We start from the raw sequence: 26,436 nt of genomic DNA on the forward strand, positions 1-26,436 counted from the left end.
ATAGCAAAGAATTTTGATTAACTTGGAAAATCATTGGAGTAAGTCCCCCCCGAAAGTAAAGGGGTAGAGAGGCAGGGAGGCAGGGCGAGATGGAGGGGCACACAATGTACAATACGCATTATTTGTTTGCATTGCAGGCCCAATAATTGCTTAACTAAATGTGAGTACCGAAAGGCCGAAAGCGCCTCGTTAGGGTCCTCTCAAGCAGCAGGCAGCAGGCAGCGTCCAGAGTCCAGTGTTCGGGCTTTTAAATAATCACAATGAAAGCAACAGGGCCAAGAGCAACAGGACAGGAGAGACAGGACAGGCCAGGCCAGGCCAGTTCAGACCAGGCCAGGCCAGGCCAGGCCGGGCCAGACGAAACCAACCAAACCAAACAAAAAACAATACAAAGCAATACGAGAGAGAAACAAAAACGAATTGAACAAAAACAAAACACAAACAACAACAGAAAGAAACGCTCACAAATTGTCATTTCTTAACCTTTTCAGATTGCGAAGGCGGCGGCGGCCGGCAGCCCCAACAGGAGTTGCAGCAGCAGCAGCAGCATCAGCATCAGCAGGAGGAGATGTGGTGGCGGCCAGCAGTTGGCAGTCGCCAGAAGTTGCCGACGCGCGCTCCCCAGCCGCACAATGTGTGTGTGCCGCGCGGGCTTTAAGAAATGCCGAATTCCAGAAGCCGCAGTACAATCAGTTGAATTAAAAAACGAGCGCACAGACAGAAGACGACGTGGATGTGGCCGTAGATGTGGCTGTGTCCAGGGCCTGGACCTGGGACCTGAGACCTGAGACCTGAGACCTGGTTCTGGATCTGAAGCCGGCGACGATATCATCGCGTGGAGAGCGCGCGCAGCAGCTGCTGCCGTTGGGGGCTAGGAAATTAAGAGGACATTGTGGCGGCATGCGGTTAGAACTTGCAGCGGCGGCTTAAACACAAAATCCGCCAAGACACACACACACGCACACAGAGAGAGAGAGAGAGAGAGAGAGAAAAAGAAGTTAACCCAAAGCCAAGATTCCTTGCGTGGCTGCGTTGTTGGTGGCTTTTGGACAGCTGGACGATGCCTGACAGAGGTCGCCCTCGTACGTAATCGACGAGCATTGCGAATGCTTTTGTACTCCTCCTCCACCTCTTCCGCCTGCTGCTCCTGCGTCTTGTGCTGCGCACGTGGCTAACTTGGTGACGCGTCTGTTGCTGCCGCAACAGCAGCAGCAGCAGCAGCAACAGCAACAGCAAAACAGCAAATCATTGAAATGTCGTTAGAGGCTCGAGCGGCACGCAGCATCGATAGTCAGCGGAACCGCAAAATGCTTTTAATTTCTCAAACTGATATGCACTCGTGCTCCCTCTGTAGCTGGAGCTGGAGGAGCGGGCAGGAGGTTGCCGGGGGATTGCTAGAGGATCGCTTCAGGATCGGTTCGGGAGCTGGTTCGCTGGAAAATGAATCAGCGGTCGAACAAATTGGAGTTGCAGAGGGTATTGTACAGGGATTGAAGGTGGCACCAGAACGCCAAAAGTACAAGAAAGTGTGTATGGAGAAGGGTACAAAGAGGAAACCCTAGAGGAAACTGGAACTAGTTCCATTTGGAGATTATGTTTGAATCAAAACTAAACTATTTTCAAGGGGTTTGGATTTGGTTCCATTTCGAATTTAGACGGAAAGAGGAGTACTTTTTAGAGATCCAATCCCTTTACGTTTGGTATTTACCTGAAGAGAGTTCCCCCTCGTAAAGGTAAATTAATCGCAAAAGATACAATCCATATTTAAATACAAAATTAAATTCTTTCATTCTTCCGATTCTCCACTGTTTATTTTATGTATTGAAATATTGAAATGAAATAAAAACGAAATTATAAAAGCCAACAAACTTGCGTGCTTTTCTGGGGGCTGAGGCTGGGGATCATAGAAAATGTAGAAGTAGTGGGCGAATAGAGATGATGCGCAGGTGAGCGACCATAGAAGGCAATCGGCGCAGAGTCTCGAGTATATAGCCAAGACACCCGCGCAGACCGATAGACACGAGCAGATATGTACGCAATATATACTCGGGTATACTGCGGGTAAACGTGTGGAAGGGGGCAGCCCACTGCATGATGGCAATTAACCTTGGCTGGACAAAGAGTTGGCGGCAGCAGAACGACCTACAGCAGCAGCAGCAGCAGTCGCGTACCAGCCATGACTTTTATCAGTCAAGTCAGCTGCTGCTGGGGCTTCCAGCAGAAACAACAACTAAATGATGACCTGAACCGGCGTTGGTGTCACACCCACAACATCTTTGGCTCGTTGTTGGCTCTTTGGCTGTTGGGGGGGGCTTTCATTCATCGTCTCGAACTGAATGGAAATCTACGAGGCAGAGAGAGAGAGAGCTCCGAAAGATCGGGGCTTACAGTGGCACACGTCATCGCGCAAGCCTACGCGGGACCCAGAGCCCGGGCCACAGCCACCGCCAGAGCCAGAGCCGGAGCCCGGGCCATAGCTTTGGCATTGAAAAGTAAGAAACGCGATTTGCATGCCAAGCCAAGCCAAGCCAAGCCAAGACAGTGGTGAGGGGGAAAGGGGATCGGATCTGAGGCCTGTTGGTGCATGACGAGCCGAGACGAGCCGAGACGAGACGAGACCGGGCCAGACGACACACAAGACCCACAAGAGAGTCAATGGGTGCTCTGATCGATTTATGAACTCGTCGCCCGTATTCCGCTGTCTGTCTTATGACGTCACAGGGGCCCCAAAGAAGCCCCCGCGCAGCAGTGCTTTGGCTGAGGTCTATTGTGGAAGCGGAAGCTCTTTACAGCCCAACCGAATGTTGAAAGGAAAAACAGAAATATGTGCATATGCTCGAAAACAGAAATTCATTCACAGAGAGCAGAGTAGAGCAGAGCAGCGCACGGCAGCGCACGGCAAAGCAGAGCAGAGAAGAGGGGCTGCCCACTCGCTCCGATTCGGCGATTATTACGCGTGGATTGTGTGGTGGAGTGTGGATTGTGGACTGTACATTCTGTGTAGGCCATAACTACAGACTTTTGAGAGCTGTCCCCGGCATGGTGGGAGGGGGTAGGGAATGGGTCTTATCTAGCGCTCTTAACCTTGCTCTTGAAACTGGAAGCTGGAAAAATCGCGGCGTTGGGGCTGTCGGCAGCATCTGGCACTTTTACATTATTTGTGTGCTTTTGTTTAAATTATGTTTTTTTTTTTTGTTGTTTATTAATGTATAATATTGCGCTAAGTAAAATATATGCATATACTCTTTTTATATATGGTAGATATACTATTTTGTGGTTTGTTTTTTAAACATATTGTTTTGTTTCGCTTACAACATAAATTGTTTTAGTGTTATTCGATTCGGTTTCTGCGGATTGCACGAGCATTTATCATAAATAGTAAATTTAACTATTATTAAAGAATTTCTGTTCTGGTTTTTTTTTTGTTTTGTTTTCTGTTTGACAGAAATGCGATCTCTAATTAAATTAAGTTCTTCTTTTTGTCTTTAATGAAATTAAGTTTAAGTAATAAATTAAATTTAAATTGCGTTTGAGTGGTGGAAATTAGCTTTGAGCTGCTTTTTAATTTGGTTTCTAAATAAAAATATACAATAAATATTAGTAGAAAACAAAAGAGAGAGTGCGCGGAATGGAGGGTGAGCTCAAAGGGTGAGTGGGGTTTTTCAACAATTTTGAATACAATTTTTAGTGCCTTTTTTTTTTTAGTTTAGTTTGAATGCAAATAAAACTCGAAAAATAAACAAATCGAAAGCCAATTCAAATAAACATAATAGCTTCACAATTATAAATAGCTCTAACATTAGACTAAGCTTCTGGGATAAGCTTAAAAGTTCAAAGAGCACGCTCATCGCCCACACACACGCACACGCACACGCACACACACACACTTACACTCCAAAGGAAAATGGCCGCCGGCGCATTCGAATACACTCCCTGGACTTTTATTTACTTGCCAAGCCCCCTAAACAGGGGGTAATGTTTAGACTCTGTACAGCACATACCTCTCTCAATGATGATTCTTTATAATATCTTTCTATGTATAGTATGTATATCTCCCCCTTTTGTTAACTCTTTTAGTTACAGTTACATTGCACTTATGTTTTCTATGTAAGAAAAGGACTAACTTAAGCAGTCTCGGCTGTGTCTCGATGTGTCTCTAGCGGTTCTAGTGGTTCTAGTGGTTCTAGTCGTAGAAATGGCACTGGGTTAGAAGCTGCAGCTGGTATGTGACAATTGATCTATTGCTATCGGATATACTATCGAATGTACTATCGCTATCGCTGCTATAGCTATCGTCAGGGGAGAGCTAGCTGTAGCTTGGCTATGGCACAGTCGCCTTTAAGTAAGAGTCTTGACTAGTATACGAAATAAACAAAAAAAAATCATGTAAAATTAATACAAAAAATACAAAAAAAAAACACACACACACAAACACTGCGACAAACAAGAACAAAACGAGCGGCGAGATCGTATTGGCCATGAATCCGACATACTATGTACATATGCACATACATACATACATACAAACATATCGAAACTCCGACATACAAGCCAAATTGCTGCACTTTGGATCTGCTAAAACATCTACATATGTATGTCTATGTCTAAACATAAAACTGCTGTCTAACTAATTGGGTTTTGGCCCATCTCTGGGAACGCTGCGTCCCGCTAGGCCAGCCCCCACATCTGTATATAGTATATATTGCCTAGAGAATCTGAGCGGAAGGATTTGCCTAGCGCTGCGCATGCGTATGCGACATGTGCGAGTGCGTCGAATGCGGCGGCGGCACGTGGGCCACATGCGCATGGTGCGCATGTCCGCCGTAGGCCTGGGCATGGGACAGGGGCGAGGCCTGGCCACCGCTGTACCCGGACTGCATCAGACTCTGCTCGAGGCTGTAGTGCGAGGGTGGCGCCGGCGGATGGGCGAGATGAGCGTGCCCGTGGTGACCATAAATCAATTGTCTTACTTTGGAGTCCTCGTCCGCGATGTTGTAGCTGAGCTCCGTCTCCTCGAAGCCCGTGGCCGACATGCGCTGGTCCCCGCCGCCCACGCTGGGCGGATCCGGCGAGTTGAGGCAGGTCTGGATGAGCTGTTTGCCCGCCTCCGAGGTGATCATCGGCTGCAGCTTGCGCGTGGCAAAAGTGTAGACGTGACCCGTCTCGCTGGCAACCAGCAGCATTACCTGTGTCCCAGTCAGCGTCGACAGCTCGTAGGCCTGCAACGAGTGGAAAGGAGCAAAGGGAAACGTGTGTTAAGTACTCGTATTCGATGATATCGGTCTTCAAGTATCGCCTGCTATCGCGGGCATGGGGATTGGGGACTGAGGCTGAAGCTGAAGCTGGGGTAACTGTCGAAGCGTGTGTTGCCACAGCGGCACATAAATTTCCCAAGCAAACTATGCGATTATGTGGCAGCGATAAGAACGAGTGGCAACAAAAGTTTGGCAGAGAGGACGAGGCCTTAAAACGATTAGAGATGGGAGCGTGAGGAGAAAACGCATTGAACAGTGGAAACCACTCGATCAAGAATATCAGATTCAAATCATGGGGGATCGATGATGTGGAAACCCCCCTTCAGGAAGATCAAAGAGTTCAGAAAACGAATATTCGAAGCACTGGAACCACAGTATGTTAAAGAATGAAGTGCTTAAGATGATCTGGAAACATTTAAAGGCTTACAACCTAACCCATTTCTTCTGCTCATTGGGGTTCCCTGCTCTCCCACGCAAAAGCCATTGGAGTCACGCAACCATCTCGATAGATGCATAGTTCCATAGTCAATAGACCCGCCTCGCTGTGGAGTCGGTCCGTACATTAGACGGTAGCCTAAGCTGGCTATCAACAGCTCGTAATTACTATAAAGGCGATAAAGTTGCTGTCGGGTTGTCTGGCTGTCCGACTGTCTGGCTGTCTGACTGTCTGGCTGTCTGCCTGCCGTGCAGCGAGCGAGTGGCAGACACAGCGCATAAATAACTGGCGCGGCAAGAAGCAGCAGCCAGCCCAACGCTTCGGGGAACATTTATTAATATTAATGAAATTGTTGTACACATTGTTGCTGCTTCGGATCTGGGATCTGTGATTCGGGATCGGCTTCTGCTGCTCTTCTGCTGCTGCTGCTACACCGATTGGCTGCCAATTTTATGTGTAACATGTGTAAATGCAAACAATTGACACGGTCGGTCCGAAAGGAGGAGCAGCAACTGAATCTGAATCTGAATCCGGATCCGACTCTCAATCGATTCTCGTTCTCGTTCTGAGTAGGTGTCGATTGTACCGAGGATGGTGCCCTAGGTCCAGGGGCCAGGGCCAGATCCAACACCAACAATTCATGTCAATTTGAATTTCGAACAAAGACAAAAGGACACGACACGAGGCAGCAGAAGGCTTGGATTGGAGGATTGGGGTAAGAAATCTGTTGACAGGACAAGGCAGCCCCAGAGACCGGGCAGCAGGCAGAAGGCACCGGGCAACAGGCACCGGGCAACAGGCACCAGGCGCAGGGAGAGAGAGCGGCAAGAGTCATTTGTTAGAAGGCGATTGTTGGTTGTTTTCTGTTGCTGTTGCTGTTGGTGTTGGTGTTGCATGTGGCCAAAAGGCAAAGCCGACCAGCCATCGAGGAGCCTCTGGTCTTGGGGGCCGCTTATCTGTGGACAATCTGCCGCACTGGTGCTGACGCTGCCGCTTCTGTGCATCAATACGCTTCCGTGCTGGAAGCAACAGCCCCCGAAAACAATTCCCAAGCCAAGTCAAGTCAAGACCAGGCCAAGCTCAAGCCTGAGCCTGAGGCCTGCCTCGTGATTTCAATTTAACACCTTTTGGCGGCATTTTGCGCCTTGTGCCCTTTTGGCCATGTTTAATGGTTTGGGTTAGGGGAGACGCATGGCGTGGGGATCGGGTCTGTGGAGTAGCAACCTACATGTGTGTGGACATTGTGCATTATGCAGAAGCGCTTTCGCTGCCGCTGCCGCTGGCGCAGACGAAGCCGTGGCTCAATCGCGGCTCCCATCGATCGGCCCACGCAATTAGGTTGACCAACAAATGAGATCACTTCTGGACATTAGCTCACTTTTCACTTTTGTGGCCATTTTTGGGACTGGCCGTGTCGCTCCGCTCTGCGCCGCCCACGCCACGCTCTGCCTGCAAAATGCCCAAAATTGGCCAGTGGAAAGCATGCCAACAGGTTGCCATCTCCGTCCCCGTCTCCCGGTTTCACTCTTTCTGTCTCTCTTCATGGGCCAAGTTCATTGGCCGCAATTTGTTGCTAGGGATCCTCGCTGGCTGCTGTTTTTTTATTTGCCGCTGGCTGTGGGGCTGTGGCTGTGGCCCGTGGCCTGTGGCCGTAGCGCCAAGAAGTCAAAATCCCATTGTCTGCCTGTCAACTGTCCGACATCGCCTGGACATCGATGAGGGACCACATCAAAGTCACCAAATCGAAATATTATATATATTTTTTCTGCATTCAGATGGCGTATGGCGTACGGCAAGGGTTTGTGGTCTCGGGCGTGCGCCTGTCATAAGTCCGGCCCCCAGGAAGGGACCCAAAGAACGACATGAGTGACCAGACCAGACCAGACCAGACCAGACCGGTCAAGAGATCTGATGTGTCCCAGGGGTCAAATATTTTGGTATAGACGAAAAGGGAATGTCAGTTAGGATACGCCTTCGGTATACAAAGGGTATTCCAAAATTCGTTGCCCCCAATGTTTTTGCCTTTCATTTTTGGAGCTGCAGCAGCGCTTTCTGTTTTTTGTTTTCCCCCCCCCGACTTGGGTCAAATATTTCATAAGATTTTGTGTCTTTGGCAAAGATCGTGCTGGGATCGTGATTTAGCGCCGCAATGTTGATGGTTTTTGTGTCTGATTTTGATCGGGTGTTCGGTTCGGTTCGGTTCGGATCGGATCGAGGCTCGGTTTGAGGCCAAAGAAGTCTATTTGAAAAATGTGAAAAATTTCATATGCACCCGCCAGATGGATAGAAAGCACAGCACAGAAGCAGCATAAGCAGCAGCAGAGGGAGTGGAAAGAGTGGGAGGAGCAGTTGTAGGAACCACCATTATATAAGTTTGCGTGTGAAAATTGGTCATTTGAAAATGCCAATGCCACGGCCCGTGCATGACAATGAGTGGGGTAGAATACACACAGAAGGAGCACGCATCAACTGGGATGGAGGATGGAGGATGGGGCAGCAACAGATGAAGGTGGACTTGCAACTTGTGGGTAGCCTCCTTTGAATGCAATTGCGGCGGCAAATTAACATTTTATGAAGCCGAAAACAAAGGGAAATGCGGAATCGTGGGCTACCGCGCTTACACAACGCCGCCAAAGCGGCAACAGTTGGGGGAACTGAAGATTGGGGGGGACCAAGAACAGAGGATCTCTGGCTACTGTTCTAGAGCTGATCTGAGCGGAGCACGATGGCACAGTGGTAGAAGTACTATTCGGATATAAGGCTCTTTCCTTAGAGTACGAGGATCATCCCATTCCGACCACTGTGCCGCCGATGGTCACATAACGATAGCCGAGAGAGAGGGAAAGAGAGAAAAGGGAAGATGAAGAGGGACACTGCACTGGACAATGCCAGAGGAGGAGCTGCAGTTGGAATCGAAGAAGCATTTATTAATTGCACATGCGCTCAAAACGTGGCCCAATGTCAATGCCCATCCCATCCCATCCCATCCGATCCCAGTGGCCCAAGTCCAAGTTGAGAGGTGGAGAGGTGGGATCTGGAGAGCGACTCCGCTCCGATCCGATCCGACCCGACCCGACCCGACTCCCCCGCTTACCTTCTTCATGATGCCCGTCTTGCGCTTGGAGAAGGTCGTGTAGCGACGCAGCTTGTTGTCAATGTATTCCATTTTGATTTTGACACGTCCCTTTGTCTTCTTGCCGTTGGCGGGCGGTGATTTCTTGTTGGGCAGCGGATTGTATCCGTCCACATTGTCGTCGACGCCGGCGCTGGCCACACTCCCGCCAGCGCCACAGTTGTCCAGGCCCTGGAGCGTCAGGCCGCCGCCTCCAGCCGATCGATGATGATCCTCGTAGCAGTCGCTGCCGGATCGCTTAAGGGCGCGGTGCTGTTGCTGTTGCTGCTGCTGTTGTTGCTGCTGCTGCTGTTGTTGCTGTTGCTGCTGCTGCGCGGCATGCTGGGGACTGTGATGCGTCTGGCTGTTGCCCAGGGTCTGGCACTGGGAGGGAGCTGCACCGCCGGTGGGATTGGGCCGCTGCATGGGCACGCCTCCGCCGCCGCCCATGCTCTGCAGGAGCCCGCCGCTGGGCGGACGGGCGCCCAGGGCCGCCACCGCCGGATTGCCGTACATATCGGCCTGGTCGGCGAGGCTGAGGCCTATACTACTCATCGAGTAGTTTAGGTTGTAGCGCGAGTCACCTCGCGTCGGGTCCATTCTCAGGTAAAAGTTCTCCACGGTGGAGCCGTAGAAATCCAAGGCACCGCGCGCGTCTATTATTGCTACCTTGCTGTGAAATCCGGCCGCGGCACACTTTTTCCGTTGTTCTCCTCTGCTCTGGCTCTGCTCTGGCAGGGGCTGCTGCCGTATTTAATTCCAAAAATAAAACACAAAAAACACACCGCACGCCGCACACAACGCGATTCGATGGCGTTTCTGCCCTGGCGCTGGCCCTCTTGCACGATTCCCTGACGCGTCGCTGTTCGGCTGAGCTCTCCTGCGCTAGCTGGCACTGCCGGCCGTGGCTCAATTGTTTTAAATAATTAACTACAATTGAATTTTGGATCAAAACGCGAATTTTTGGGCTGCAACGCCGTCGTTTTGCAACAAACACGCACGCACGCACACACACAAACACCGCAAGCAGAAAATTGACAGCTGACAGTCCTACAGTGTTGCAATGTGGTGGAAACCAGGGATGCACTGGCTCGCGCCTGCCTAGTGTTGCATAATCTGCGGGATTTGGCGCCTAAATTTGAATTTGCTTTCGAAAATATGCGTTGTGTGTCTTTCCTTTGAGTTGATTATGGTTGCAGTTTGTTTTTTAAAGGAAGATTTGGTTTGAATGTTGCGTTTGTGTTGGTTTATTATGTTGGTAGAGTTTACTGTCCTTTTAGGTGTCTTTTGTGCGGTTTTATTTCTGCTTCAATTTTTTGTTCTTCTATTTTCAGCTTTAATTTTTTTGATTTTATGGTTTAGTTCTGCTTCAATATGATTTAACTTGTGTTATATTTATTTTTGTTGTCACAATATTTATTTAAATGTGCGTCGCGTTTAATTGTGCAAGTCGTTTAAAAATTCCTTGTAATATATTTGGTTTTATTGTTGAGTGGCGTTTTGTCTTTTGTTTTTACAGTATTGTAAATATTTTCTGTTCTTCCTGCTTTGTGCGGTTTTTATTTTCTAATTTTGGAAATCTCGCCTGTGTTCTGTGTGTTGCAGTGACTTATTTGTCGCTCGGCATTTGTTTGCTGTGGCACTTGTTTGGACTGTTGTTGGCTTTATTTGTGGCGATTTGATTGTGTTTAATTCAATGCCTAATACGATCCGCAGCGACGTACGCAGCGAGTAGGTGCGTGTGCGATTCGGTTTTGTATTTGGATTTGGTCGGGAGCAGGGCTGAGACTTGCGATCGATCGTTGCCTCCGTTGTGCTTCAGATGGCTGCAAAATACTTAATAAACCCCAACGTATGGCCAGCGACGGCGCAGCGACAAAGTTTGCTGCGCCCCAAACTTGGAGCCGGACCGGACCGGTTCTCTCTCTCCCCGCGAAAGAGTGCCTCTCCTGCCGCCAGCGCTCTCTTCGCTTCGACTGGAAGAGAGTCGTAGTCGTGCACATAGGCGATAAGAGTCGGTCGTCTTTATTTATTTGTCGTCCGGACGAGGCGACTGGGTGCTTATGGCTTAATTAATTAGAAAACCATACAGCCATAGGTGCACATACGTACATATATACCTACTCGTACGCTCCCTCCGACACGCCCCCAATATGCATACTCATTCGGTACCGTACACCGCACCACTTCCATCTCCCATCGCCGATTCATTCTCCGTTTCCGAATGACTCCCGCCGACACTGCGCCTGCGCATAGATCTTGGGGCCTGAGCGTGGCTCCTCCCTCTCTGGGGGCCCGTTCGTGATTGAGTTTTGTAATTACATTATGCTCGTACTCGTACTCGTATTCGTATCGTACGCCATTTTCTTGTGTCGCGCTGCTGCTGTCTCGCTTATCAGAGCCGCTGATTAAGTTAATTTGTTATTTTGTAATTTCTCTGTTTCTCTCCTTTCTCTTCTCAGTCCCTCCCCTGCTGCAACCCTCTGCAGCTGTACCCCTTGGGGTACACGGACTGGCGGCTGCAGGGGCAAAAAGCGATACACTTAAACTATGCCAGGAATGCCTCGAGCCTCGGCCAATATGGTCAGAATGCTCTAGAGGATTTGCGTGGTGGGCCCACTTGTACACTCGTACTCTCGTACACAGGAGTACGAGTATTTCACCAATGTCCTTAAATAGATGTTCGCAAGAAAATTCTGCTCCCTCTGCAGCTCCGCCGCTGCTGTTGCTGATAGTCGCTTGGGTGGATGACGGGGGAGTCGACGCTGGGCGGTGTGTTGGCCACGTGCAGCGACTAACAGATAGCCAGAGATAGTGTGCTGCCGAGGATGAGTATACAATATCTCTGTACATCGATACACTCACTCGGAGACTTCTGGCCGCTGGTCGCTGGTCGCTGGTCGCTGGCTGATGCATTCCTCGCTTCGATTTTTCATTTTCCCCCAGCTGCAAATGGTCATCATTGCCTTTTCCAGACTCTCGCCGTGCCTCGGCCTCGGTCCGCCGTTGTCGTTGTCGCCAGCTTGTCTCTTCCGCGAATAGTCGAGAGCCAGAGCCAGAGCCAGAGCCAGAGCCAGGTCCAGGCAGGGGCCCAGGACCAGCTCCAGCTCCGAGATGATGTCTGATGTCGTTGTCGATGTTGAGTCGATGTCGATGTCGCCCCGCCGCCGCGTGCATTTAATTATAATGAAATATAAGAACTCTGCGGCTCCGCGATGGTTTGTCTACCTGCCTGGGCTGCCTAATGATTTAAATTAATCATAATGACTGTCAAAATAGAACGTTTGCCGCTGGCCTTAGCTCATATAAGGCTCGCTCCACGCAGCGGGCACCCGACTCGGTCCGTCCTCGGTTCATCTCCTGCTACTCCTCCCACAGAGAGAAATAATATATTAGAGAATGGAAAACTTTATATTTAATAAGCGGATCTAAAAGTTATACACTTTATGCACTTTTTTTATTAAATAAATGATAAATTACTCGCAGATCAAGAGGTCACAGATACAGACGCAGATACAGATACCCCCTTCGATTCTCGCAGTGCATTCAGTTGCAGCTCCTGTTCCTGCTGCTGCTGCTCCTGCTGACATTTCATCATACTCACACGGCCTGGCTGGCTGGGTTTTGGCCCGGTTCGGTTCGGTCGGGTCTAGCTCTGGCTCTGGGTCTCTGGCCTGTTCTAAGTCTAAGGTTCTCACAATTGTAGACGCGTTCTGTGCAGCGCTTACTAATTGGTTAGTTGGGTCTCTGGTCGGGTCTGGTCTGGTCTGGTCTGGTCTGGATCCCTCTCCTTTGTACCAGCTTTGTGGCTCCAGAGCGGCTGTCTTTCTAGGCGATCGTCAGCCTGTCTGGCTTTTGCCTCAGCTGGGAACAACCACCACCACCACAACAGCCACATGTTGTATTTTTTTTTTTTGCCATTGAATTTTCCCTGGAATTTTCTTCTCTTGCACATTTCTAATACTTAATTATTTGCGAGCGTTTGCTTGGCGTTTTACGTGCGTTTATTCCAGCTATGGGGCCTGCTCTTGCTCCCCCAGGCCACTGGTTATGTAATCCCTCAGAGTTCACCTTCAAAATCTAACGGGAGAACAGATCATCATACATCTGTATGTTCGCATATCTTCCCGAAAATTTATTTTTATAACTCACTCAAAAAATGAATTGTAAAAAAAGAAAACGTTTGTTCCATTTACGAATTTGAACAATTTTTGATTTGCTGCAGCTACACACACATACCTAAGCACATAGATAGGAGGTCTATGCATATACGTCTGTACATATATATAAATATTTTTGGGTATTTATAGACCTTCTTGGGCATTCGGCATAGGCCCAAGCCAAAATGTTTTTAAATAGTCTAAATATGTAAATTTGTGTTTTGTCTTATTTAGTAGATACGATACATGACGAGATATGGGAAACTACCTCGGAGATGTTGAGTTGGGATCTATCGAGACTACTGGTAAAATAATTAAACTACAGAATGCCTTTACTGCAGAGGCCAGTATGAAAATGTGAGACATTTGTAATGATCTTTATATTCGAATTAGAGATCTTACCCCAATGGAAACCCATGCATCTATCAGAGCAAAACCAATCATTGTCCTAGATCATTAACATTATTATAATCCAGCGCCTGGAACATCTTATCTGTGGCATGCAGCACCCACAACAACACAGAGCTCAGGTGTCTAATTGGGCGCTGGGGTGACAATGAACCACTTAGCCCAGCCATAGCCACAGTCAGAGACAGCCACAGAAAGCCAAAGCCAAAGCCTGCAGATTGTCAAAAGTCTGCGGAGAGAGAGAGAGAGAGAGAGAGAACCTCCAACGCCAACGCCAAGTCAAAGTCAGAGCCAGAATCAGATTCAGAGTCGGAGTCAAGATCGAACCAATTGGCAATTGGTACAGGCGATCGCAATGTTTCTTGGCTCATGAATAACGCATAAGGATTGGGCTTGGGCTTGGGGTTTGGGGTTCGGGGTTCGGGATCGGGTTCGGGTTCGGTTTTGGGTTCGACTGTGCGATGCCTTTTGTCAGGGGGCAGGCATCTGTCTGTGTGTTGTGTTTGTTTCTGCTACAATTTAAATAAAATTGAGGCTTTGCCGAAACAAAAGGAAAAGCAGAAGACCCCCATCCCACCCTTTATTTTGGGTTTGGTTTCGGTTTTGGTTTTCTCTGAGCTGAAGTACCGTTCTGTCTTTCGGAGTGTCTGTCCGGCCACAGGAAACAAAAGCACCGCTACAATCATAAAACGATTAACAGGTCGTGACCATTTCACCTGATTACCGGCTGGCAGTTACTTGTTACCGGTTTTCCAGTTGGCCAAAAGCTCATTTGCATTCAGCGCGGACTCCCTTCGGCACTGTGACAAGTGCAGCGACAACGGAAGTTCAGGCCTCCCCACACCACGCGCCGCTCACTCCGCCCTTCCGTCCTTCCGTCCTGTCCAGTTAGAACTTCCTTGCCAGCCCAGCATTTTAATATTCCCTCAATATTTAATTATGACAAAAGTCGAGATTGCTGCGTGCTTAGCATGACAGTGGGGCCCATCAGCCCTCTTGGCTTGGCTTTGTCTTGGGGCCAGGTTCTCTTTTTCGGTTGACGTCAGTTTGTAGTCGGATACCGCTGCCTCGGCCTCTACAAATTAGAACAGAATTATCCCACGCATCTCGGATAATGTACGCGAAATACTTGATCGATTGCCAGCGATCGATAGTTTGTTGTTGTTGCTGCTGCTGCTGCCGGACTGACAAGAGCTGGGCTGCAGACGAAGAACGTCCCAGACAGGCCACAAAGCATCGGAGGAGTTGCATGCAGCATCAGCAGCTACAGAAGCTACAGAAGCTACAGAAGCTACAGAAGCTACAGAAGCCACAGTAGCAGCAGCATCAGCAGCTTGGGATCGTCGGATCGTCGATGGTACAACAAATTTCAGCGCGTAGAACGGTAACTTATTTTTTTCTACCCGCTAACTAGAGGATATTCTGGGTGTATTGGACTGAAACGTCATTTAAAGATTCTGTCTTATATGATGTGGTTCTTTTTGAGCAAGTATCCTCTCAGAATTCTCTCGGTAAAGAGGTCTTTGATTTTAGCCAGATGTTCACGGATGAAGCAATCCTGCAGTTAATCCAAATACAAGTACAGAAGGTATACCCTGGTCGAGCACTCCCAACTCCCCCCAGACTGGGGTCCACTTATTGTCAGGCCATGGAGCAGCAGGCAGGAGGTGGAGGCTCACAGCGATGTCTCCAACCTGGCTGTGATAAAATGTGCGTAAGTGATCAGTTGGAAGAAATCGACTTGGAGTCCGACTCCGACTCCGACTCAAGACTCGAGACTCGAGAGTCTTTGCGTTGGGGTTAAAATTCTTGGACTTCTGTGATTCTTGAGGTTTTTTGCGCTGCGTTTCGTTTCGTTTCGTTTAGTTTTCTGTTGCTGTTGGTTTCAACTCTCTTGGCACTCTTGGCAGCATTTTAAAATTACAAGTATGTAATTTTGCTGAAATCAAGCGCTCATATGAAAATTCCACTGGCGGAGCTGTCGATCGATCTCGATCTCTCAGGCAATTGTGGAGCATTTTTAATTTGTGCTCTTTTGCCTGGAAATCAGAGCAATGAGGGTACGCTCCGTTCGAAATACAGCTCGGACTGTGGACTGCGGACTGCGGACTGTGGGCTGTGCGGGGACGGGACCGTTCACCGACCTTATCGCGCCCACAAAATGTCAATTCTGCGCACGTCGCTTCACAAGGCATCCCAATCAGTCGTGGCCGGGCCACTCTATGGCGTTTCAGGTAAGGCACAGGCACAGGCACCCAGGAGGAGGTGGAGCAAATGTCTCTTCTCGATTCTACTGTTGATGCTGATGCCTGGATGCAGCCTGGCTGGCTGGCTGGCTGGCTGGCTGGCAGCTCGTCATCATTATCTCTGCGCTCTGCCAACACAACATCACAAATAATATGAGGAAAGCAACAAAACACAAATACTCGTACACAAAAAGAGGAGGCAAACAATCGTAGGGCATGGCATCGAAGGAAAAGGGCTAGAGGATGGAGGACTGGCACTGGCCCCGGGACGACCGGGCTGCAAATAAACTATTTCAATCAATGCGTTTGTCGTCGTGCCATCGCTCGCTCCAAGGATCGTTCAGGCATTCTGACAGTCAGTCTGTCAGTCAGTCAGCCAGTCTGTTAGTCTTTCGGCTGTTGGTTTGCTTGGGTCAGTCTCAGTCCCAGTCTCAGTCTCAGTCACTATGCAAGCGATCGATCGATCGATCGCATGCCAAATGTAGTTAGGTAGGATGAGTTGTGGCTACTGTGCTTCCTTCGTTGTTACCTTCAGGTATTTCTGATATGAGCTGGATAAGGGACAGAGAGACTGGTGCGGAGTGTTTCAAGCTTGTGGGTCAAGGATCATTGATGGTGTAAGTGCTAAGAACAGCGACTTTAAGAATCCCTATAAACGTTGACTTTCCTTCCAATCGTAGTCCTCCCATGGACTAGATACTTCTTCAAGATATCGTTATACTGCTGGATATGGAAGCCCTTCAAGCGGCTGCCACAGAGATCGAGAGCATTGTGAGGTAGGCTGTGGGTGAACTCGATCAGTGAGCGGTGACGGCATAGTGCTGCCAAAGCTCCAACTGCAGCTGTAGGCAGAAATTAGCCCGGGCGGGGGTGGCGGAGCAGCTGCAGCGTCATGGGCTGGCAGTGAGATTTTTAATTGCCACCACTCAATGGTGTCATACCAATCACAGTTCAACAGTTAGCCCAAGTGAACCGAAATTAAGAAAGCAGTACATATCATAAGCGTTGCAAGCAGTTGTTCAAAAGAATCTATTCAAGCAGTAGAAAAAATCAGTGCTGAACGTATACATATGTATTTGAGATATAAATGTTTAAGCATCAACATTTGGTTTCAAAACAGCGAAAAGAGCAGCAAAGACAAATGATAACATAAACGATGTAAGAGAACACGGCCCTTAAATTAGCAAAAATATTTCCTGTATTTTTTATTGGAAAAAAGTAAACGGTCTTAGCTTTAATTCAATTCAATTCAATTCAATTCAATTGAAATCTATCGACTCCCCCACTGATACAAAAAAGTGTAGAATCTTATACACAATTAGTTAACATTTTGATGATTTTCACCTAGCTACCGACTAATGAACACCATTCAAAATGCAGCAGGTTCATTCAGCCCATACTCTCTTCTAAAAGGTGTATGGTATTGTTTCTTGCCTTTTGGGCATTGTCTTTAGCTTCTGGTTCTTCTGCTGCTCCTTCAACCAACCAAGCCAACCGCACCCTGGATATATTCTACACATAAGAACGATAAGAGAAGCTTATATATTTTTATTGAAAGTACGGAAAAAATATGAAATTGCAAAAATCTTATGTTTATTCAGGAAAGCGTGAAATATGCTTAGACCACTTCCCGGTTGATGTCATAGGCAATCCAATGAAATTGGAATAAGTAGTCACCATCAGGAAAAGGGAGATAAGCCGTCATCCGGTGATTTACATAATCTGCAGTAAGCTTGTCCAACACAATCTCATCCTGTGGGTTAGATATGGTAAGCCTGATTCAATTCTGTGATCCCTTGACCACTTACGCTGTACGGACACGAGTGATTCATGTTGGAGTAGGACCTGAAGGTCTCAAAAAAAAAGGTAGCTATGGGGTTAGGCTTCTGATTATTCACGAATCGGCAGGCATCGATTGTGAAGTTGTAGAGGAAGGGCCTATACCCACTAAATCGTTTGTACAGACCGAAGTTAACCTGGATATAGAAACTGTATTAACGTCATATTTTCTGTGGCCATTTTGGGCGGAAAACCTTGACTTTGGTAATGGGACTCTGAAACAGTTTCACTTTGATGGACATGTATTTGTAGCTTCTGTTCACGGACTTCAGAAAACAATAGTCAAAATCACTGAACTGCTTATCCAAGGAGTCGCATTTGATGTTTGTGAACTCCGTCCGGGAAGCGATCTGGGTTGAGTAACAATATATTTTTACTTTTACATGAATATTTTTCTAATCCTTCCTACCTCTGTTACCAAATTTGAAATCATCAAGAGACGAACCACAAACTCGAGCTTGGCGTATATCATGAATTGTCAATAACTGCCCCAATAACTGCATTTTTGAAATTTGATTTAAACGGATCGTCATTTAAAATGAACATTTAGTATGGGTCCATTGATCAGTTGATGCCCAGATTACGATGATTAAATAATTTGCCAATAATAATAATATTGAGAATTGAAGCTCTCAATTATGACCATGTTTTTAAATATAATTTCTGTGTAATTTTTGCGAGTTTCAGATAACTCGTTTAAGGGTGCAGTGAACGCTATTCATCGTTCTCCCACACTTGAATCACGTCTGGCTGTAGTATTTGTTTTGTTAACGCGAATTCGCGAGTTTTGGCCGTCTCGTCTTATCAGTCGTTTGCTATAATACAAACAAAAGTGGCTAAGGTTGTTGTGCATGGCGCGTGGTCGTTGTTGATATAGAAGAACTGGAGGGTCCATCATACTGGGCGTGGGAATAGGTTCGCTCTGCATAGAGAAGCCTAAAAGGCTTTGACTTATTTTTGGGTATAGTATTTGTTATATACAGATATCTAAATTATATAATGTTTTTTATTTTATCTTTATTTGCTGCATAAAATGTCTTTGATTTAATAACTCGGCGAGAGTTGCCAAAAATTAATCTAATCATTATATTTCTTGAGTTGCGGAAGATTGAATTCTTTTTTAGAAACATACTTATTTATTTATATTTTTTTAAATGGTTAGTTGGATAATTTAAACTAATTTACATTTTCCATATTTTTATTATCCCCCAATTCCCAATCAAAGAACTCAATTATCAGTTATGATAAGGAGATATGGCAGAGGGTTGAGGGTGGAGGATGGAAGACTGGCATTGTCCCGAGTCGATCGAGCTGCCACAGAGATCGAGAGCATTGTGAGGCAGGCGCTTGTTGAACTCGATCAGTGGGCGGTGACGGCAATGGCTCATCTCGCGCCCAAATGCCTCCTTGCAGATTGTATCCTTGATCAAGGACTGCCAAAGCTCCAAAGGCTGGCGGAGCAGCTGCATGGGCATGGCAAACGGATATTTGTTTGCAGTCTGCAGTCAATGGTGTCATAACAATCAGCACTCAACAGTCAGCCCAAAGGAACAAATTTAATGAACTAGCTGGCAAAGTCTGGCAGCTATGAAATGCTACACTGCTTTGTGAAACCAGTCAATCCAAGCAGTCCAAAAAGAAGTACACATCGCAAGCGGTGCAAGCAGTTGTTCCAAGCAATCTGTTAAAGCAATAGAAAGCATCAGTGGTTAACGTATATTTGAAATATAAATGTCTCAGCATCAACATTTCGGTTCCAAGAGGGCGAAACGAATAGCAAATGATAACATAAACGATGTGAGAGAGCAACAACCATTAAATAAGCAAAAATATTTAATATTTTTTTGTTGGAATAAAATAAAATAATTTAATTTAATTCAATTGACTGTAAAAAAAAAAATGTTAAATCTCAAACACAATTAATGAAAATTTTGAGGATTTCCACCTAACTACCGACTACTGAACACCATTCAAAATGCAGCAGGTTCATCGAACCCAAACTCTCTGCCAAAAGGGGGATTGTCTCTTGCCTTTTGGGTATTGTCTTTTGCTTCTGGTTCTTCTGCTGCTGCTTCCACAGAAAGCCAACCGCTCCCTGGCGACCATGTGCTGATGCCCACAGAAATGAATAAATATTAATGCTGATGCGACGCGATTCGCCAATGAAAGTGGTGTTTGCCCGCTCTTCGGCGAATATTGGTCTCGACTCTGCTTGTGCTTAGAACTTTTCGCCTAATCGAAAGTCGGGCCGTGAGAATCCAGCGTGCGAGTCATCAAACTCTCTCGACTCGAGTTCAATGCGATCGGGTTCAAATTTGAGGAAGTATAACTTTTCTGGGGGTAGCGTAGCAAACGATATCGGTCGTCACTGCGGCCGATAAGGTGTGACTAAGAAAACCGAAATCAAAACAAACCAGAAGGAAACGGCGGTATCTAGGGGGCCGAAACTTTCGATACAACCAATTTTGGTATATATATTCTACACATAAGAAGGTTAAAAAACGCTTCCATATTTGTATTACAAGTACGGTAGATTAAACCAAAAACCATATGTTTATTCAAGAAAGCGTGAAGTATACTTTGACCACTGCCCGGTTGATGTCGTAGTGCCATCCAATGAAATTGGAATAAGTAGTCACCAGTCCGGTGATTTACAAAATCTGCAGTGAGCTTGTCCAGCACAACATAATCCTGTGGGTTAGAAATCGTAAGTCTGAATCAATACCGTGATCCCCTGACCACTTACACTGTACGGACACGAGTGGTTCATGTTGGTGTAGGGCTTGAAGATCTCAAAAATGAAGCTAGCTGTGGGGTTGGATTTCTGATTGTTGTGGAATCGACAGGCATCGACTGTTAAGTTGTAGAGGAAGGGCCTATACCCACTAAATCGTTTATACAGACCGAAGTTAACCTGGATATAGAAACTGTATTAACGTCATATTTTCTGTGGCCATTTTGGGCGGAAGACCTTGACTTTGGTAATGGGACTCTTAAACAGTTTTACTTTGATGGACACGTATTTGTAGCTCCTGTTCACGGACTTCAGAACACAATATTCAAAATTCAAAATTCATAGTACGATGATTAAGTAATTTTCCAACGTTTTTCTCTGCATCGCATAATAATATTGATAAAAAAAACCCAAAAAATTCTCTCCTCGGGACAGATGGGACCAGATGGAAGCACCTTTCTTATATGCTTTGTAGGCACATTGTACCCCTACATACAAGAGTGGGGAATGTCCCATAGAAATCACTTCCCATAGCTCTCAATTATGACCATATTTATAAATATTATATCTGTGTGATTTTTGCGTGTGTCAGATAACTCTTTTTCGGGTGCAATGAACGCGATACACCGCTCTCCCATACTTGAATCGCGTCAGGCAGTAGTATTTGTTTTGTTAACGCGAATTCGCGAGTTTTGGCCGTCTCGTCTTATCAGCCGTTTGCCAAAATACAAAAAAAAAGTGGCTAAGGTTGTTGTGCATAGCGCGTGGTCGTAGTTGATATAGAAGAACTGGAGGGTCCGTGGGAATAGGCTCCCTCTGCAGAGAGATGCCTAAAAGGCTTTGACTTATTTCTTCATTTTATCTTTATCTTTATTTGTTGCATAAAATGCCTTTGATTAAATAAATCGGCGAGAATTACCAAACCCTAATCTAATCATTATTTTCTTTGATTTGCGGAAGAAAATTCTTTTCCAGAAACAAATTTATTTATTTTGTTTATTATTTAAATGGATAGAATAACATCACGTTAATTTTAACTAACTCACATATTCTTTTGTTTTATTAACCATACTTTCCCAATCAAAGAACTCAATTATCGGTTGGGATAAGGCCATCTTGCCCCATCTACATATGGCATTTCGTCAGTGGCCGCAATTGATAAGCAGGCATCGACATCTGATCAATGATTGGGCAACAGGGGCACAATGCAACGCCTTTGAACAATAAGGGTGCAGTGTCGAGGGCAACGCATTTGTGCAACACGCACAAGGAAGCGGCTGCAGCGGCAGTGAAATTTGCACAATCTCCTCTGATGTAGTCATCGATATCGATATATCAGATGGGTTATCATTTGACTGATAAGGAAGGGGCTGCGGCTGGGGCTGGGGCTGGGGCTGGGGCTGGGGAATCAACGCTGAAGAGCGGTCCTGTCATCGACATCGGCATCTGCTCTTATCGTACAACCGCGCACGGGGCGTATGATTAATAAAATCCGAATAAACAAAGGGGCAACGGAGAGCAGCGCACACACCTTCAAAAAGTAAACGACAACTTGACCTAAATCAAAGAAAATGGAAAAGGAGAGAGTCGTAGAAAGAGAAAGAGAGAGAGGCAGAGAGAGAAAGGGAGTGATTCAAAGAGAGGGAGAGCCAGTGACAGAGCAAAGACAACTTTTACAAATCGCTGCATTTAAATAAACAAAACTACGAGGCGTGCTAATTTTTATGAATTTCATAACATGATTTTAATTTTAATAAGACGCAAAAGCAACAAGAAAAGCACTGCGTACGATATTACGTGAAAGCTCTCTGATGCGTTGCGACGCGACGCCTCCGTCCGAGCAGTCACGCATGCGCGCCAAAATAAATCCCCCCGCAATGCAGCTCTTCACGAACTTCTTCTGAGGCAAAAGTCTAGGCAGAAATCAAAGAGTGCGAGAAGGGAGGCCCTTCCGGGTGAGTAAGAGAGAGAGAGAGAGGTGAGGGGGAATGCCGGTTTATGCGGGCGTGATTTTGTTATTGTTGTTTCTCCCAATGCAAACGAAAATGAAAGCGAGAGAAGAGAGACAACACGCTGGCAGTGTATTCAGTGCCAAAGCTGGCGCTCTTTTTGTATACCCTAGATGTAAAAGGAGGTATATCCGACTATATGAACTGTATGTACGTACGCTCATCATCATCTAGTACTATCCTAAGAATGTCCGTCTGTCTGTCCTTCTGCACTTTTATTTGGTGGACTCAGTAGAAAATGTGAGCCATAGGAAGCTGATGCCTATGTATCGTATCTTGAAATGTTTATAGCTGAAAGGGTAGTAAAGCCTCGACTACCGAGAGCTTTCTCCTCTCTTGTTTTCTTTCGTTGTTGACTGCCTGCATGCGAATTTTGTGACGTCATGCCGCATAGCAATGCAAAAAAGCCAAACTGCTACGTCAGATGTGCATTTATTTGAGCTTATGCAGAATGCACCTTCTATTTCATATTCAAAAAACTTAGAAAAATATTTAATTATTCGCTTCTCATCGTTTACACTCTGCACAGCAGTTGGCTTTTCTCCCTGCACTCAGTCGCAACAGAAGGCAGGGAGCAGAAACCTGTCTGGTAAGTAAATTGTTTGCAGTTCAGTTGGTTCCCCCTCTCTCATTGAGAGTAAAAGTGATTGGGAAAAACTTTTGCTTTTTACATGTCCCGCAGACAGTCAGTCGATCGTTTCTCTCCTCTCTTTGGCTGAATCTCTTTGGACGCTCATCCACAGGTAGTTGCTGTAAAAGCAGCGCAGCCGACCGACGCTCAAGCAGCAGTAACGACGACGACGTCATTTTTGGGGCTTTTATGGCGTGGAGCATTTGCGTCTGTGGCTGTGGTGTGTGTGTGTGTCTGTGTGTGTTACATGCGCGCTGTGCTTCGGCTTCGTCGCTGGCGTCGTCGTTTGCTTCTCATTTTCTTTGGCGCTGCTGCTGCTGCTGCTGCCTTCTGCTGCTGCTGCTTGGCCTGCGCCAAAGACTTTTTCACTGTGGCGCGTTCGCATTTTGTCACAGTTACAATTTACCAATTGTAAGCGACGGACGCGCTGCTCGCTCTAACGGACAGGAAAACGCCAAGAAAAGCTCCCTCTTTCTCTCTCTGTCTGTCTGCCTGTCTCTTCGCTCTCTGGGGGCCCAGACAGCCTAACGGTTCTTCAGGAGCTTGCCTTTGCCTGCTGCCTGCTGCCTGCCTGCCTTCTAATACCAAAGCAGAGTCGCGTCGGGCCGCCTCGTATAAAATCTGTTGCATCATTGCGGTGGCACTTCAGTCGTTCGAGCGCGTGCGGCCGGAGAAGTGCAGTGTTAACAACGATTACAACAACAAGCAAACAACAATACAAAAATGCGTGGCTGCAGTAAACATTTAAGCGGCAAAAAATGACAAAATTTACCAATTTGTGAGATAAAAAAGAAACATTTCCAAAGACAAACTTACCTCAGTGCAATGGTTTAGGACTTAGAGCCAACCAACAGAAACAAAAAAAAAAACAACCATAAATTCCCCAACAAAACTTTCGCCTAAAATCAATCAAAATTATCGGGCAAAAAGGCATCAACATTCTACCCTCATTCGGGCAACTAAAAATGCTGAACATGGAATCGCCACAGATGTACGCCGATGCCGTGCAGACGCTGGCCCAGCTGGACCTCAAGAAGCCGCCTCCCCAGCAGGCCACCATCGGCCAGATCACACTGACGGCGATGTCCACTGCCCAGCAACAGCAACAGCAACAGCAGCAGCAGCAGCAACAAAATCCTCAACAGCAGCAGCAGCAGCAACAAAATCCTCAACACCAGCAGCAGACAACGGATGCCAACAACAATACGTCCCAGGATGCGGCACTCCTTGTGAAGCAGCATGCCATGCACCAAATGCAACAGGCGGCCCTCAACGGCAACAACAACAACAACAGCAACAGCGTGAACAACAATGTGAACAACTTGCTGCAGAAGCAAATGCTGCAACAGTACACCACACAGACGGATCTCGACGAGCTGACGACCCAAGAGATTACCCTGGACCTGCAGCACCTGATAGATGACCAGTTCCGGGACACGGAGACGCTGGGAATCTTCAGCGACATGGTAACCAGTCCGGGTGGACTCTCCGCCACCCTGCCGCCCAATGGAATGGTCAGCGCCGCAGCCAAGGTGTTGCAGCAACAGACGCTGAGGAATCAGCACGGTTACGGGCGGGGCGGGGCACTGGCGTACATGCCGCAGCCCGTGCACGCCACCTACAACAATTCCAGCGACGAGAACAGCTCCGTGGGCTCCGACTCCAGCACGATCAAGGAGGAGCCAATCGACCCCGAGTATCGTCGCCACCTGCAGGAAGCGGCCAGCCAGCAGGCAAGCAACGCGGCCGCCGCCTTCATGTCCAATGGCAATGGGCTGTACAACGGGTACGGGTCCGCAGGGAACGGAATATCCGGCAACAGCACCAGCGGCACCCTCAACGGTAGCACTACCCCGAACCACAGCAGCAGCAATGGCAGCAACGGCAGCAGCGGACCCGTAAATGGCAGCCAGTTCACGAATCTGACCACGGCCAATGTGCTGGCACACCACAACCTGCCACACCTGGCGGCCGCCGCCGGGGCCCAGCACCTGTTGAAGCAGCACAGTAAGCTCCAGCACGCGGGTCAGCACCAGCAGCACAACCACCACCGGAAGCACGGAAACAAGCACGTTGACAAGGGCACCGAGGAGTACCGGCGTCGGCGAGAACGCAACAACATTGCGGTGCGCAAGAGTCGCGAGAAGGCCAAAGTCCGGTCGCGGGAGGTAGAGGAGCGCGTGAAGAGCCTGCTCAAGGAGAAGGACGCTCTCATCCGGCAGCTGGGGGAGATGACCAACGAGTTGCAGCTGCACAAACAGATCTACATGCAGCTGATGAACCATGCCAATCCCGAAGTGAGTCGCGTCTGTCGGAGCTTCCTCAACACCAACGAGCACTCACTGTAGCCGTGAGTGTGTGTTGTGAATGAGTCTGAGTGTGAATGAATGAATGAATGAGGAATGAGTGAGTGAGTGTGTCTGTGTCGCCAAATCAAAGATTTAAAATGCTGTGTGGGTAGCATGTAAGAACCATTTTCCTTTTTGCTACTATTCATCAACTTCTGCAATCTTTTTTTTTTTTTTTTTGTACTTAATTTTAACGACTGTAACATATATTTCGCACATCTATAAATATATATCTATGCATATTATCATAAAGTTAAGCCAAAGAAAAATGTTGAAAATATTTATGTAAAAACGCGCAGGAAAGAAAACGGAAAATACAAAAAAATTAAAACTATTTATACAGAAGAAACAAAACAAAAAAAAACAAACAAAAAACAGAAATCATATTTTTACTATTGTAATTTTTTACATTTCTTGAATGGTGTGCGGCTTGCGCCTACATGCTTTATGCCACGCCCAGGCCCTGCTTTAAACACTGATCCAACATTAGCAAATCTCTAGATCGTAAGCCTTTTCCCAAAAAGAAACCTCCCCCCACTCACTACCCCTACCCCTGCCCCTACGCATATCCCTACCCGGTACTAACAGTAATCTAGCGAATGCGATGAGAATACGGAAAATCTGATCCGTGGCTGCTGAGAGCGCGGAAGATATGAATGCTATTAACTTGTAAGGCCAACGCAATGTTCTCATTTTAATTTATAAATTCGTAAATTAAATATACATACATACAACAAGAAACCAACAAACGCAAACTGTAAAGCAACTCTAAATAAATTAAATAAAATTTACAATATACAAAGAAACATAAACATTCTTTCATTTTCAAGAGGGCTTTTTCAAACCTTAAAACCGAACCCCCTAAGTTTTCCCTAATTTTATCAAATTGTTTATAATATTTATAAATTAGCCGACAAACCGTAATTGGCCCAAAAACAATGCGAAGAGCTTTGCCAAAAATATCTAATAAAATGTCGGCCATATTTAGGCGGCCACACAAACACACACACACGCATAGACAGGCACATAGAAGGCCAATAAAAGACAGGCAGAGAGGGAGACACAGTTTTCTTGTGGCTTTTCCTCTGATGCGACAACCAAGACAAGGCAATGCATTTCGGGCTGCCAGACGCGACAGCTGAGACACGCGCTGAGGGCAAAGGGACTGCCAGAGGGGGCAGCTCGGCTGAGGAGGATGGGAGGACCGTACCGCCAGACAATCGCATGGCGGCCGTGTTGACACAATTTGACAGTAAGA

General features: G+C 47.0%; 2 protein-coding genes and 1 pseudogene across 2 annotated transcripts in view; 1 reads left to right on the forward strand and 2 right to left on the reverse strand.

Moving 5' to 3' along the window:
• Nucleotides 1-10,624, reverse strand: part of LOC117188011 (serum response factor homolog) — a 28,627-nt gene extending 18,003 nt beyond the window's left edge. Inside the window, exons 1-2 of the mRNA XM_033391128.1 lie at nt 8,786-10,624; nt 4,971-5,219 (exon numbers count right to left, since the gene is read on the reverse strand). Of these exons, the coding sequence (XP_033247019.1) occupies nt 4,971-5,219; nt 8,786-9,403 (867 nt within the window). The 5' untranslated portion in view covers nt 9,404-10,624. The remainder of the gene's footprint in view (nt 1-4,970; nt 5,220-8,785) is intronic.
• A 6,590-nt stretch (nt 10,625-17,214) lies between these two features.
• LOC108158077 lies at nt 17,215-20,517 on the reverse strand (annotated as a pseudogene).
• A 2,700-nt stretch (nt 20,518-23,217) lies between these two features.
• LOC108160911 (CCAAT/enhancer-binding protein) lies at nt 23,218-25,968 on the forward strand. Its single transcript, XM_017295188.2, has one exon. The coding sequence runs from the start codon at nt 23,796-23,798 to the stop codon at nt 25,176-25,178; it is 1,383 nt and encodes a 460-aa protein (XP_017150677.1). The 5' UTR covers nt 23,218-23,795; the 3' UTR covers nt 25,179-25,968.
• The last annotated feature ends 468 nt before the right edge of the window (nt 25,969-26,436 follow it).

This window comes from Drosophila miranda, chromosome 3, assembly GCF_003369915.1.
Source record: "Drosophila miranda strain MSH22 chromosome 3, D.miranda_PacBio2.1, whole genome shotgun sequence".
Classification (NCBI taxonomy): Eukaryota; Metazoa; Arthropoda; class Insecta; order Diptera; family Drosophilidae; genus Drosophila; species Drosophila miranda.